At 34.9% G+C, this 12,770-nt stretch overlaps 1 protein-coding gene across 3 annotated transcripts in view; it reads left to right on the top strand.

Moving 5' to 3' along the window:
• The window catches only part of PCDH9 (protocadherin 9), a 654,286-nt gene extending 647,393 nt beyond the window's left edge, over nt 1-6,893 (top strand). For all 3 annotated transcript variants that reach the window (XM_088520994.1, XM_088520992.1, XM_088520993.1), the window contains one exon: nt 6,207-6,893. In XM_088520994.1, coding sequence (XP_088377120.1) covers nt 6,207-6,580 — 374 coding nt within the window. In that variant the 3' untranslated portion in view covers nt 6,581-6,893. The remainder of the gene's footprint in view (nt 1-6,206) is intronic.
• The last annotated feature ends 5,877 nt before the right edge of the window (nt 6,894-12,770 follow it).

The raw sequence follows: 12,770 nt of genomic DNA, 5'->3' as shown, positions 1-12,770 counted from the left end.
TATTAATTTTCTAGGAAGGAAAGCAAGAAAAAAAGAAAGAAAAATAAAAAGCAATGGTCTAATCACCATTCCCTTGTGTTGTAACTTTTGGAGTGGAGCAGGTAAATGTATCTCAAGAGAGAATCTTTTCTAATACTGGTCATGCTCATAACAAATACCTCTTCCACAGCACATGAGTAATTTCAGAGATGTGAAATTCATTCATTAGGGATGTGAGAAATCATAGTATAGTAAGTTCCTTTCTCTGTGGGGAGGGTGCGGGCAGCTATTCCTTGTATATCTGAAGTGTCCTCATTACCATGATCAAGGTTGAGGCCTTTCTATCGATAGGAAAGCATAGGGTCTGAATTCATTGGGAAGAAGAGGGAAGTGGACCTGAGCCTCTCCTAGCTTCTGGGAATGTTCTGGCCATGAGTAATTTCTGCACAGTGCTTGAAACACAAAGCGGGCACCATTTCTCTAAACAGCCTCTATGTATAAAATGGTGTGGGGAAAGAAAAAGCATACCTGTTTGCTGTACTGTTCAAAGCTACAAACTCCTTGTGTATATTAGTTGTGCCCTTAAAATACCAACCTTATTGAGGTATTCAAGGTACTGAGGGAGAGAAGCATTTACTTTCTTAAATCTCATTAGGTGTAGGCATGAAGCATCTCACTCATCAGAAGACAGAGGCAACTCTGTGCAGAAGCAGAACTTCAAGTAATTGAATAACTGTGTATTTCAAAATTGAGCTGCCCATGGAGTCAAAGAAGCAGTCAAATGATTTTTAGAATTATAGCTTGGATCGTAGGTACCTACATTTTTGTAGAACCCATTTGGGTCACTTAAGTAATTCACAGAATTGGATAGAAAATCTTATTCTGCCAGGCTTCCATGTCTTGACTTTTTTTTTTTTTTTTTTTGGATGAATTTCTGCATTCTGGGAACTTCTCTGTGCTAAGTAACATAGATACAGGCTAATCTTATGGTATTTATTTAGTTAGAGGCAATGAAAAAGAAGCTTCCCAAGACAGGGAAAAGAAATTAGCAGAGGTTGCTTGAAGGGAGCCTGAGTACAGAAGATGCAACTGCAGGACAAGGAGAGAGAAGCAGCAGGTAACAAGGTGGAAGAGGTAAACCTACCCAAACTTGTAGCAACAGGGGTAGGGATCAGGGGATCTTGGAATGAGGTGATTTGGGGACAGGTTGTGATTTTAACAGCAAATGTGTCAGGAGGAATAACCAAGCAGGAAGTCACTAAAACTATTTTTGGTAGATACTGAAGAATCTTTCTGTTTAATTAATAATTCCTAGAGAAAAAGCACTGAGCACAGCATGTGTGTGGATTGGCAGTTTCAGATATTTTTAACACACTAAAAGTAAATAGCAAGCTTTCTCATTTGTTTAGCTGATATTTAAGAGAAGGAAATAATCAAAAAAAAAGTCCTAAGAATCTATTTATTATAAATCCTTTTCCACTTCTTTATATTTATTATATACAGTAGTTGCAAAACCTTCATGAAATGCAATAATGTCATTTCAATTCCAGTATGTGTGGGGAAGGTTGTAAAAATGTGTAGTCTCTTCAGAAATGGTCATTTAGTAAAGCAGCCCATTAAAGCTTTAAAAAAGCTTTCTGTATTTGAAATTAAATAGAGCTGAAAATGTTGTTGCTGTTATGGTTTTCTTTATTTTCTCTTTTTTTTTTTTTTAGGAAGCAATATGAAAATTTAAATAAATATGATTGTCTGAAAAACAGCTGTGGCCATGTTCAAATCCACTGTATTTAATGTTACTGTCTTTGCACAAAGAGTAGCAATTCATTTTTGAGACCAAAAAGTCTCTCTGAGTGGAATGGTGGTCTTGACACTTTCTTTTAGGTAAATAATAATAATAAAAAAAGAGTTTCTGGGTTTACGCAAGAGAATTTTAAAGAAGTAGGTTGAAAAGCAGCTGGTCAACACACCAGAAGCTAGTTGCTAATTGCAGCAGTAAGTTAATCAATGAAATAACAGTTTAGCTTCTGGGTATAATAAAAAGAGATAAAAGGCCCCACAGAAATTCCATGATTAGGGTATGACCAGCTCTTGAGTGGCATACATTATTTTCCTTCTTACACCTGTCTGCTTTGGAGGACGCAAGCCATGCATCTGCTTGACAGCTATTAACGGAATAAAATAACAACAAAAAAGCATTTTTGGAGAAAATCTGATATAAATATTTACAAAGACAATTTAAGGGAGTGTTTGTTATGCACTTTTGTGTTTGCTTTCAAAACATTTAACTCCAGAGACAGATGGCTTGTACTGTTTTATCAGCACTTGTGTCATTATATATTCAAGCAGCCAAGACTGATAACCAGCTCCATGTATTACGGATTGTTCAGAGAACAAATACTTTGAAAAAACATATCAATAAAGTACTTCAGTGTGGACAAACTTGATACAGAAATTTCAGTGACATTTTTATGAAGAGAAAGGAAACAAATTAATGCAATTATGAAATTAAAGCAGCAGGAACAGATTTTTTTAAGTGTTGTCATTGTATGTAGTAAAGAAATAGCTTTAGAAAATTGGGTAAACGCTATTGTTCAGCAATGGTGGAGAAGAAAGATAATTACTGTTAAGTCAACATTGTGATTTCTCAGTATAAAGCAGCCAGGTCTCCAGTGCAGGTTTCCCCTAGATCTCTCTCCCATTGTACCACTCATGATCGTTTCACTTTAGGCTATTGAATAGTAAGAATCATAAGGAGACTCATAGAGTAAACTGTCTATACTTGAGAACATAAACCAGATTGATACTTGGCTATCACCTGTTAGACTAAGTCCAGCAGGGCACTTTGTCAAGTTAAGCCTTTGACAAGTAAATCTTCCCTGGATCTTACGAACTGGAAGGTGTGAATCACATTGCTTGAAAATATGCATTCTTGTTTGAGTAGGAGACAGAATGTGTTCTGTTCTCAAGTCAGGATGTGCATTCAATTCTTGTATTTTTATATACAGGCACACCTTGAGGAATGTTCAGAGTTGGCCTATATCTCACACCTATTTGCAGCTAAAGGAACTGTCCCAGTTCTTTCCAAGGGCCGCATTCTGTCTATGACTGTTACTTGGTGTGATCTACAGTCATCAATAAAATGTGCAATTTGCCCTCTACAGAGGTCACCATAGTCCTGCCTCTGATTAAAATTGCTGGATAGAGAAGGCTGACTTGGAGAGGGCTTCCATGCAATAATTCATTTTTGAAAGCTAAGTAAGTGAAATGTTAGTATTTTGTTAAAGCAAAAAGAAAAAAATCAGGGAACTGTTCCTTCTGATGAGGAAGTCACCTCGGTGCTGTCATCCGATTGCTGACGTTCACTGATATTCAGATATCTGAATATTCCAGTGCTCCCCAGAAAATTTGCAGTATCTAAAGCAGTAGGTGCTTAAAATCCACTCTCAGATAAACAGCACTATCTCTCCAGAACTGTTACTAGGGAAAGTGAAACACATGAAGTAAATCTTGCAAAGAAGAGCTTGACATGTAACTTATAGGGCCACATGTATATTTTGCTCTAAAGAAAAAGAAAAACGACGACGACGACGAAAAAAAAAAAAAAAGCTTATAACTCACTCAATTTTTAAATGGAAATAGCTGTCTTATCTCTTGAAATTTATTTTATTTAACTAAACAGAAAAGTAACTTATCCTCTTCAGAACTGTAGTACTGAATGAAGGCTCTCCTGTAACCTTTTATTCCACTGCAAATTGGAATCATAGAGTGCATGCACTGTATTTTCTGAAATGTGTCATTTTGTGGTGAAGGGTTTTCTTTGTGTATTGAAAGTTTTAATCCCTGCCAAACCTTTTCTCCTTGGTCAGCAAGATAGTATTGTATTGTGTGAGCAGGCAGGTTGGAAATAGTTGTGCCACTTCTCACTTTCTTCCTCTGAAAATGGGGGAAAAAAACTAATTAAAATTAAATTTCTGTTGTCAGCAGAAAAAAATAATCAGCTTTTAACCTAGAGATTAACCTTTGGAAATGTTAACAATATACTGGAAGTACTTCCTTTACTTACTATTGCTTTTTTTTTTTGTACTAAATACCTGCCTCAGTATGATTATAGCTTCATACTAGGCGATTCAAAGGAGAGCTTTTACAGAAAAAGAATATCTCTCTTCCAGGGAATTATCACAGTTCTCATTCTAGAATCAAGGCTCTTGGGTCTCCTTGAAATCTTTGCTAAGCTTCTGCTTTACAGTTACTTTTTTTTTCTTCCTAATGGTTTAGGCTTAATTATTTCATATGGTATTGACCTAAATAGAAAGTTGCATTGATTCCATACATTTTTTATGTTCGAGATGACAGCAGTAAGATGCTTTCATATATAGTAACTGTAGAAACAACTTTTATTATAGTTTACTGTATTCTGTCACATAAACAGTTTACTGTATATTCTCAGAATATTTTTTTTAAAAAAGGAGCTCCTCAGAGATCTCACAAAGAATGCATAAAAATGTGAATTAAAATTGAAGCTGTAGAAATACAGCTGAGTTGTCATGTGGTGACTAGAAAGACTGGGAAAAAGAATAGTAGTTTCCATAAAATTAATTGGGATAATTTCATTATTCAGAAAAAGATCTATTACTAACAGTAATATATTGAATATTCATGGAGTACAAGAGAATTAAACATTCTTTAGCATTGTAACACAGAAATCTTTGCTAAAGTGTCCTCAGTTGTCATTTATAGTCTCAATTACATTATTATTAAGATACCTTTTTTTTTGCTGACACTCCACTGACATTTTTCTTCTGATTAATACTACTTTCTGGGTGCTTCATGACTTCACTACTCATGCCTACCTGCTAACTGTCTTTCTCAAAAATCAATCTATAATTTCCTCCCTGTCATTGGGTTGTTTAATCAAGGAAAAATGTCTTCTTAACTCTTTGAATATCTACAGCATTAGCCGGTTAATTTGCCCTGAAGTCAAGAAAAGGCCTCCAGAATTCTCACTTGAAATCACAATAAATTTTATGAAAGAATCATCACAAGACATGTTTCAGATATTGAGAAATATCTAGTAAGGAAACACAAAATGGTTTATCGGCCGTTTTGCTGGCTTGTCATTTCTAATAAATCCAGTCTGGTCAAATTCAGTCATTTAGAAATACAGTAAGACTGAGAGGAATTTAGTGCTGCTGGAGACCTGTCTGCTGAGCTGACTTGATTGCAAGATGCCTGCATCTGGCCAGCTATGTCCTCACTAGTGTGTGAAAAATGATGTGGATTTTTAATATGCATAGTACATCAGCAGACTTCATTTTTGTCTCCTGTGGTCTCATATTCCTCGTTTACAAAGGATTACAAAAATAGTTCTTTATCAAGCACAAGATTTATATAAGCCTCCTTTATTTATTTATTTGTTTGTTTGTTTACTGTTTTATCTTTATAGTGGTATGCCAGTTTTGAGATATGTGATAATGGCTGGAAGAATTAAAGTTTTTACTGTTTCCTGTTGCAGTACTCTGAAGTGTTTTATGAAGTTCATGCTAAATCCAGCAGAAATTAACTTCTGTCCTACTCATTGGGTCATTTTACACTATTCAGAATTTATAAAATAGAAGAAACCTATATTTAGAGAATTCATTTGTGCAAATACATTATCAGCTAGTATGAATACTTCTCATATTGGAGGATGTTGGTAGTTCACCAAGGTTCTATGAGCGTAAGGTAAGAATAAAACAGATTAGAATAGGCCCAGACCGTACATACCTCTTATTCAGTATGTGCAAGAGTGTGCTTACTTCCTCTGAAATTTTTTATCTACCTAGCTATATTTTTGTAGTAATTAAAAAAAAAAAAAGATTTCAACTAATTGATAGTTGAAATCACCTGAAGTGATAACGTTATGTTTGAATATTTTGGAATGTTCTCAGGTAGTGTATATACAGAGATTATATGCACAGAGGACACTATATGCCCATCAAAGCAGACACTCTTTAACAGAAGGAAAATGCAACTAGGATTTTCCATTAGCATGAGTGGGTTTTTTTGAAAGAGAGTACAATATTTTGTCACAGAATCATTTTTATTACTTTTCTCAGTCTTAACAAACATAAGTATTTGCAAATTTTGTTATCAATATCTAACTATTTTTTTTTTCTCTCCCCCCTTCTTCTTTCTCTCTCTCTCTCTCTTTTTTTTTTTTTTTTCTTCTTCTTCTTCTTCTTGTATAGATGGGCCCCTTGGGCCAAGAGGATTAGCTGAAGCTACAGAGATGTGTACTCAAGAATGCCTGGTTTTGGGTCACTCAGATAACTGTTGGATGCCTCCCAGCTTGGGTCCATACCAACAGCCAAAATCTCCTCTCTCCACCTTTGCACCTCAGAAAGAATGGGTTAAGAAGGACAAACTAGTTAATGGACACACATTGACAAGAACCTGGAAAGAAGATAGCAACAGAAACCAGTTCAGTGATCGAAAGCAGTACGGTTCCAGTGAGGGCCATTTCAACACTGGCAATCACATGACTGATATTCCTTTGGCCAACTTGAAGTCTTATAAACACGCCTCAGGAGCTGTTGAGAGTCCAAAGGAGCATCAGCTATAAGAAATGGTTACTTTGGACCAGTGACTTTAGCCTACTTAGACTTGCTAATACTGTATGTGTGTCAGAGCTTTATGTACTGGGTAGACCTCTAGAACTATGCTTCACCTAGCAGAGATATGCATATCCTTATGTTAGCGCCGTGGAAAGTATGATGTCCTGCAACATGAAAGAGTGTTTCTACTAGTGATGTGGTTTCATTAAATAGACATGGTTAAACTCTGCAGAAATCTCTCCAGTTTGCGAATATCCTTTCTTTGTTTCCTTGTTTTTTGACCCTGGACTGCTGCTATGAACAATAGAAGATGCATTTGGAGAGTGAGAGAGCAAGAAAGTTCAGAGGATTACAATGATTGGAAAGCATATGCAGTTAGAAAATTGTGCTTTTCTTGTCATTGATCTATGCTGGGACTGTTATACTTGACATCATATTGCAAACAAAGCAACCGAAACTACAAATATTAAACCTACTGTGCTATTAACAATGTTAGTGGACACTTGTAAGTCAATCAGTGTTCAAATACTTGTAAATAGAAACAATTATTACTTACAAATTTTGTGTATTTATGCTCACTTGAAAAGATACTGTAGCATATTTATGTGTTTCACAGTTGCTTTTTCCTTTCTTTCATTTGCTTCCTGTTGTTTTATTTTCAGTGATAGTGTTTCTGTGTTAGTAGTCTGTCTGACACACAATGTTCCAAGGAACTCAAAACACTTCTATTATAAAGGAAAGAGTGGGTGATGGGATGGGAGGGAATGTTGGTAGAAAGAAGGGAAGGAAGGGAAGGAAGGGAAGGAAGGGAAGGAAGGGAAGGAAGGGAAGGAAGGGAAGGAAGGGAAGGAAGGAAGGAAGGAAGGAAGGAAGGAAGGAAGGAAGGAAGGAAGGAAGGAAGGAAGGAAGGAAGGAAGGAAGGAAGGAAGGAAGGAAGGAAGGAAGGAAGGAAGGAAGGAAGGAAGGAAGGAAGGAAGGAAGGAAGGAAGGAAGGAAGGAAGGAAGGAAGGAAGGAAGGACCTTTCTATGTAGTAGTAAATGATGCTGATGTTGAGGTAGACCTTTTTTTTTTTTTTTTTTTTTTTTTTTTTCCCCCTTCGTCAAATATTAAAGCAATGAAGGGACTTGTCTAAGGGCTTGAAACTTTAGCAACTTTGTTTTAACTTCCATTCTGTTACATAGAGCAGGGAAACTGCGAAAAAAAAAGAATGTTTAATCTTGTAGTGATAGCAGTGGGTGAGAGGGAACACTTTATCTGGAATCAAGTTAGCTGCTGTCTCCGATTAATGAGTTTCAGCTAACATTGATCCCAAGTGGAATAGAGGAGGAAATTCTACAGAAAGAAATACAAAGATCTTCCTTTTTTTTTTTTTTTTCCCAGTTGGGCAAGTGTGTGTCTATACCTAAGACAGCTTGTATTGCTGAAACAGCAGCATTTGTGTTGATCTTCATCTGCGTTAATGTTGTAGTAACACAAGTGTTTTTAGACCATAGCCACAAAATATTTAATGTGTTGTGCCTTCATGATGTAACAGAGCATTCTCCTGGTAGGCTAGTTGGGGGAGCTAAAGGGTTAAATCTCTAATTATTGCTGTTTAACTGTTTGTTATCATAGTTGGTCAATGCCTGGCAGGTACCAGTATCATGTCACCTCAGTCAAACCAGCAAGGTGACTCCTAATGTTTGTAAGACCTAAGTTGCACGTAAAGCAAATCCAAATCCAGACATTCTTAGATGGTTTTTGTTAAGGCATGACAGATAATTTACACAAATAGATAGCATGCAAAAAAAATCCTTACAGAAAAAAAGAGCAAAAATTATCTTATGCCACAGTGAAACATCAGTTTTAAAATAACGAAGTTATTTAATCTGAAGGTGATTTTGTTCTTACCAAAAAAACAAGGCTTCTTTTTTTTTTCTCTCTTTTTTTTTTTTTTTAAATTCCTTTGTATATAGCAGCTCACTTTTATTTTTATTTTTCCTCCACAATATAAAAGGCATAAAATGGGTTAGGGGTGCATTGCTTATTGCAGTACTTATGTCAGTTTGTGAGGGGTGTTTGATGACTTTGACAGAATAAATATCTAACCAGTTATCCTTGTTACTGCTTTGCCAGTTCAACGTTATTTAGTTATTCAGCTCTTGCAATAAATGTTCTGAATTCCTGATTGTGTTGTGTTAGTTCTTGGGCAGCTGCCTAAGGGACTTTATTCCTATTAATTTCTCTCTTTCTGTTGTTGTTGGTTTGTTTGTTTGCTTGTTTCATTCTGAATTTCCAGTTATTTTTTTCAAGCATATCATGGTCCATTTGGTTCACATAGATATGTTTAAGAATGGAATATACAATTGATAAATCCTGAGGGCCATATTCTGTCATTCTTATAGTAAGGAGTTTATTCAAAAGCAGTCCTTTGAAATAAGTGCTACTTACCTAGCACAAAGGTGACACAAATCTGGTGCAGGTTTGTTAGGCATACTTAAAACAAAAATAGTAAGCACTTTACATGAATCTTCATAATAGTGCAGTGCTAGCTTATAGAAAAGTCACCATTTACCACCTTAGTCCTTTTGTACAGAGTAGAATGAACTGTATTCATATTAAAGCATGGTACATGTTTGCTTATAAGAAAGTTATATGCCTGCTTTTGTTGCAGCACAATAAGAAAATAAGACAAAATAAAATAAAGCCCAGAAATTTTGAAAAAGAAGTAGCAATAAATGCTGAGATTCAAAACAGAATTTCACAGAATTCTGCATTAAAAAAAAAAGAAATAATAATTTGTGAACTCAAATAGTAGCACCTCTTTTTTTAATTATAAGTGCCTTTTTAAATAGAGTGTATTTGAAACTTCAGGAGCAGAAACTTATTTCTTTATAAATAAGAATTCATAATGATGTGGCTATTACTATAGAAAGAGCATATTCTATTCTCTACTTCAGTACTTTGTGCTGCCATCAACCTGTGCAAAAAGAACAAGAACCAATATGATTTGAATTTTTGGCAAGTGAACATTTTTCTCACTCCATTTTGCAAAAAGACTTCTGTGTAATTTTATACTCTTAAGGCCTTACCCAATTTAAAATATTTACTGCAATAAATTAAAAAAAAAAAAAAAAAAAGGAAAGGAAAGGAAAGGAAAGAATGGCTGCACCCTGTACAACTGAGGACTAGATATTCATCCCATTAAAGTCAAAGCAGTATTTGTCAAAGCAGTATTTTGTGGAGGTTTCAGTCAAATCAAGATTTAGCCCTGAGTATATATTCAGTAAGTACCTCATTCATTTAGAGCTATTTGATTGGCTCAGTCAGTAATACTAGTACTGCTGTGTCAAAAACACACAAAAGAAAAAAGAATAAACAAGCAAAACGAAACAGAACAAAACAAAAAAGAATAAAATCTGACAGGAATCCAAAGACATGTCAAAAAGGATTTTAAAAAAAATGCACTTCAGAAAATGAGAAGTAATCTGAACCTTGGTGATTATTTGCATTCATTAGGTTTACATGACATGAAGCTAAGCATTACTTACAGATGTTGGTAATCTAGAGTAGATAGACATGGATGTCTCTCTCATGCCAGTTCTGTCTTATTTTCTTCAGCTAGCAAGACTGGATGCAATATTTTAATGTACATATTTGAAAGGATTGCTAACAGTGTAACATCTCACTGATGACGGTCCTTTGCCCAAACAAAATATTGAAAGCATGTATAGATGTAGCTGTATAGTTCTGTTTAATCCTATGCTATGCTGAACACCTACTGAAGGTGGAAAAATCGGAACCTCTTTCCCAAGGAACCATTTGGAGGTAGACAAGGAGGTGTATGGAGCAGTGTCAAGGAGAATGCGAAAATATACATTCATGTTAACAATTGTGTAGAAAGAAAATGATACTGATATTATTCATCCAGTGTGACAATTAACTTCTTGCAAGTTATTAATAGGAATCTTGATGAGAGGGAATAATAAGGACCTGAAAATAGAGTTGACTGAAGTCTAATGGAGAAAGGAAGCTCTAAGTATACGAACAATGTAAGGGCAGGAAATAGATCTGTACTAGAGGAAACCAAAGGAGCAATAAAGGTTTATATAGCTGATGTAAAGAAAAGGGAAAAAAAAAAAAAGGATCATGGACAGTGAACAGAATTTTAATCTTCGGATGTTTTGAAGAAAGAGAGGCTCTGATAAGATAAAGATAGATATGGACATGGTTAAAATCATGGGACATGGCAATAGGTCATGTCATATGGCACATGACATGACAAAAAGCATGAAGGGTAGGGTCTAATAGGCCTCAGGCTGTAGGCTCTAAAACCTCAGATGCAGGTTACAAAAGTATTCCTACTGGCATGAGAGCACTGCAGTGATACCATATGCAATTTGGATAGAAGAACAAGTAACCCGTGATAAGACTGATTCCCTACAACCACAAAATACTTTGGTGATTCAGCTGCTAAAACAAATTATTTTTTTACAACAGGTGTCTTTGCCATAATGTAAAACAAGCTGTGGGAGTTCTGTACAGACACCTATGCTCACATTCACAAATACAGACAATGAAAGTAACTGAGCCTTTAAACTCGCTCAATTATTTTTTAATATTTTCTCTTTAATACACTTCTTTGGAAGAATTTTTTTGTTGTTATTCCAATATCTCAACTTTTTTAATCGATATGCTTGCAGTCCTTTTACAGTGATGAAAAACTTGAAATAGGAAACCAATTACAGAACACTGCACTACTTTTATTCAATGTACAACATGACACAATATCATCCTGGGTAAATCAATTCAATGTATCATGACCAGTTAGGCCCTAAATGAATTTTAATATTCATTTTATTAACTTTGGCTTCTGATCATCTAGGTGTACACATCCATCATATGTAATTATCCCATAATCAAAACTATCTCTGACTTTTCCTCTTCTCCCAGAAAGACTCTCATTGATAGATGCCTAATTGTGAAATCAGCAGATATCCTTTTTTATAGTCTTTTGCTTGAGTGGATTGATTTATTCTTCCCATTTATTTCCCCTGAAATGTAATGCCCTATATAATACTGCTGCTTATATTATAAATTATACTTCTTGTGACAGACCACTTTATTCTTTGTTTGCAATTAGCTAAGCATAGCAAGATCATAACATAAAGGACCAGATTTTGGTCCTTCAGACTTCATTGAACCTGTTACAAGGCAATGATCAAGAATGGTCCGTAATTAGTAACAAGAATAAATAATCCTTTAGTAACCAGTGGACCAACAAATGCTTGAGAAGAAGCAAATTTGTAATATTCGGATTTTTAAACACAATATAGTTTATTTATAAACTGTAATTAATGCTACTAAAGACAAAATTAGAAACTCATTCTTTTTTCAATATAGATACATCACTTCACCAGGGACTAATAGAATTTATGTGCTGATACATGTCCTCATACTGCAAAATACTGTCCTACTCTTATGAGGCATTGAGTGCCCTTAATTTCCGTAAAACATGACAAAAATCATCCTTTTGAGGGAGAAGCTCAGCATTTCACAGGACTGGGTCCACAGTGAGAAGAATATCACAGACATGCATGCCATATGTTAAGTTTTGAAGCATGAATGCTTTCTTTAAATGCAACACCTCATGGCTCTACCTACAGCTGTAAGCTAATACTGCTACCTATCTGTCCACTAGTAAAAGTATGTCCTTAATTACCAGAAAGGATCTCAATTTCTCATTGTATATTATGACAAGAAAGAACTGAAGGAAAGTAATGTCTCTCACTTTAAATATTCCTTTTTTTTTCCACCACAGACATTTTTAAATCAACCTGTTGTGCCTAGATATTGCAGCACAGTCTAAAATTGCATGGTATGTAAATAGATATCGTAATTATCATAATGAAATGATTATATATATATATATATTATATATATATACTTAAATATTATGTATCACATAATTACTCAGTATTATTTAATGGAATTTTGGGAATATGAATTTTGTTGTTTGATGTACTTTAAATTGTATGAAGCAGCATATTCTTAAGACTAACCTCACCAATGCTTTTGATTATTTATTCATTCAATAAAGTGCTTTCTTTTGCTTGTTATAATCCTGTTTGTACAACCATGTGATAATGTTAAAATGGGTAAGTACTGTACAGGAATTATAACTTTTTTTTTTCTTGTCTAAATATATGCCTATAACA

The sequence above is a fragment of the Tinamus guttatus genome, unplaced genomic scaffold (assembly GCF_059628265.1).
Source record: "Tinamus guttatus ecotype Peru unplaced genomic scaffold, ASM5962826v1 Tinamus_guttatus_pri_ptg000109l, whole genome shotgun sequence".
Lineage (NCBI taxonomy): Eukaryota > Metazoa > Chordata > Aves > Tinamiformes > Tinamidae > Tinamus > Tinamus guttatus.
Note: the sequence above shows the minus strand (reverse complement) of the source record. Positions and strands in the feature narration are given on the sequence as shown.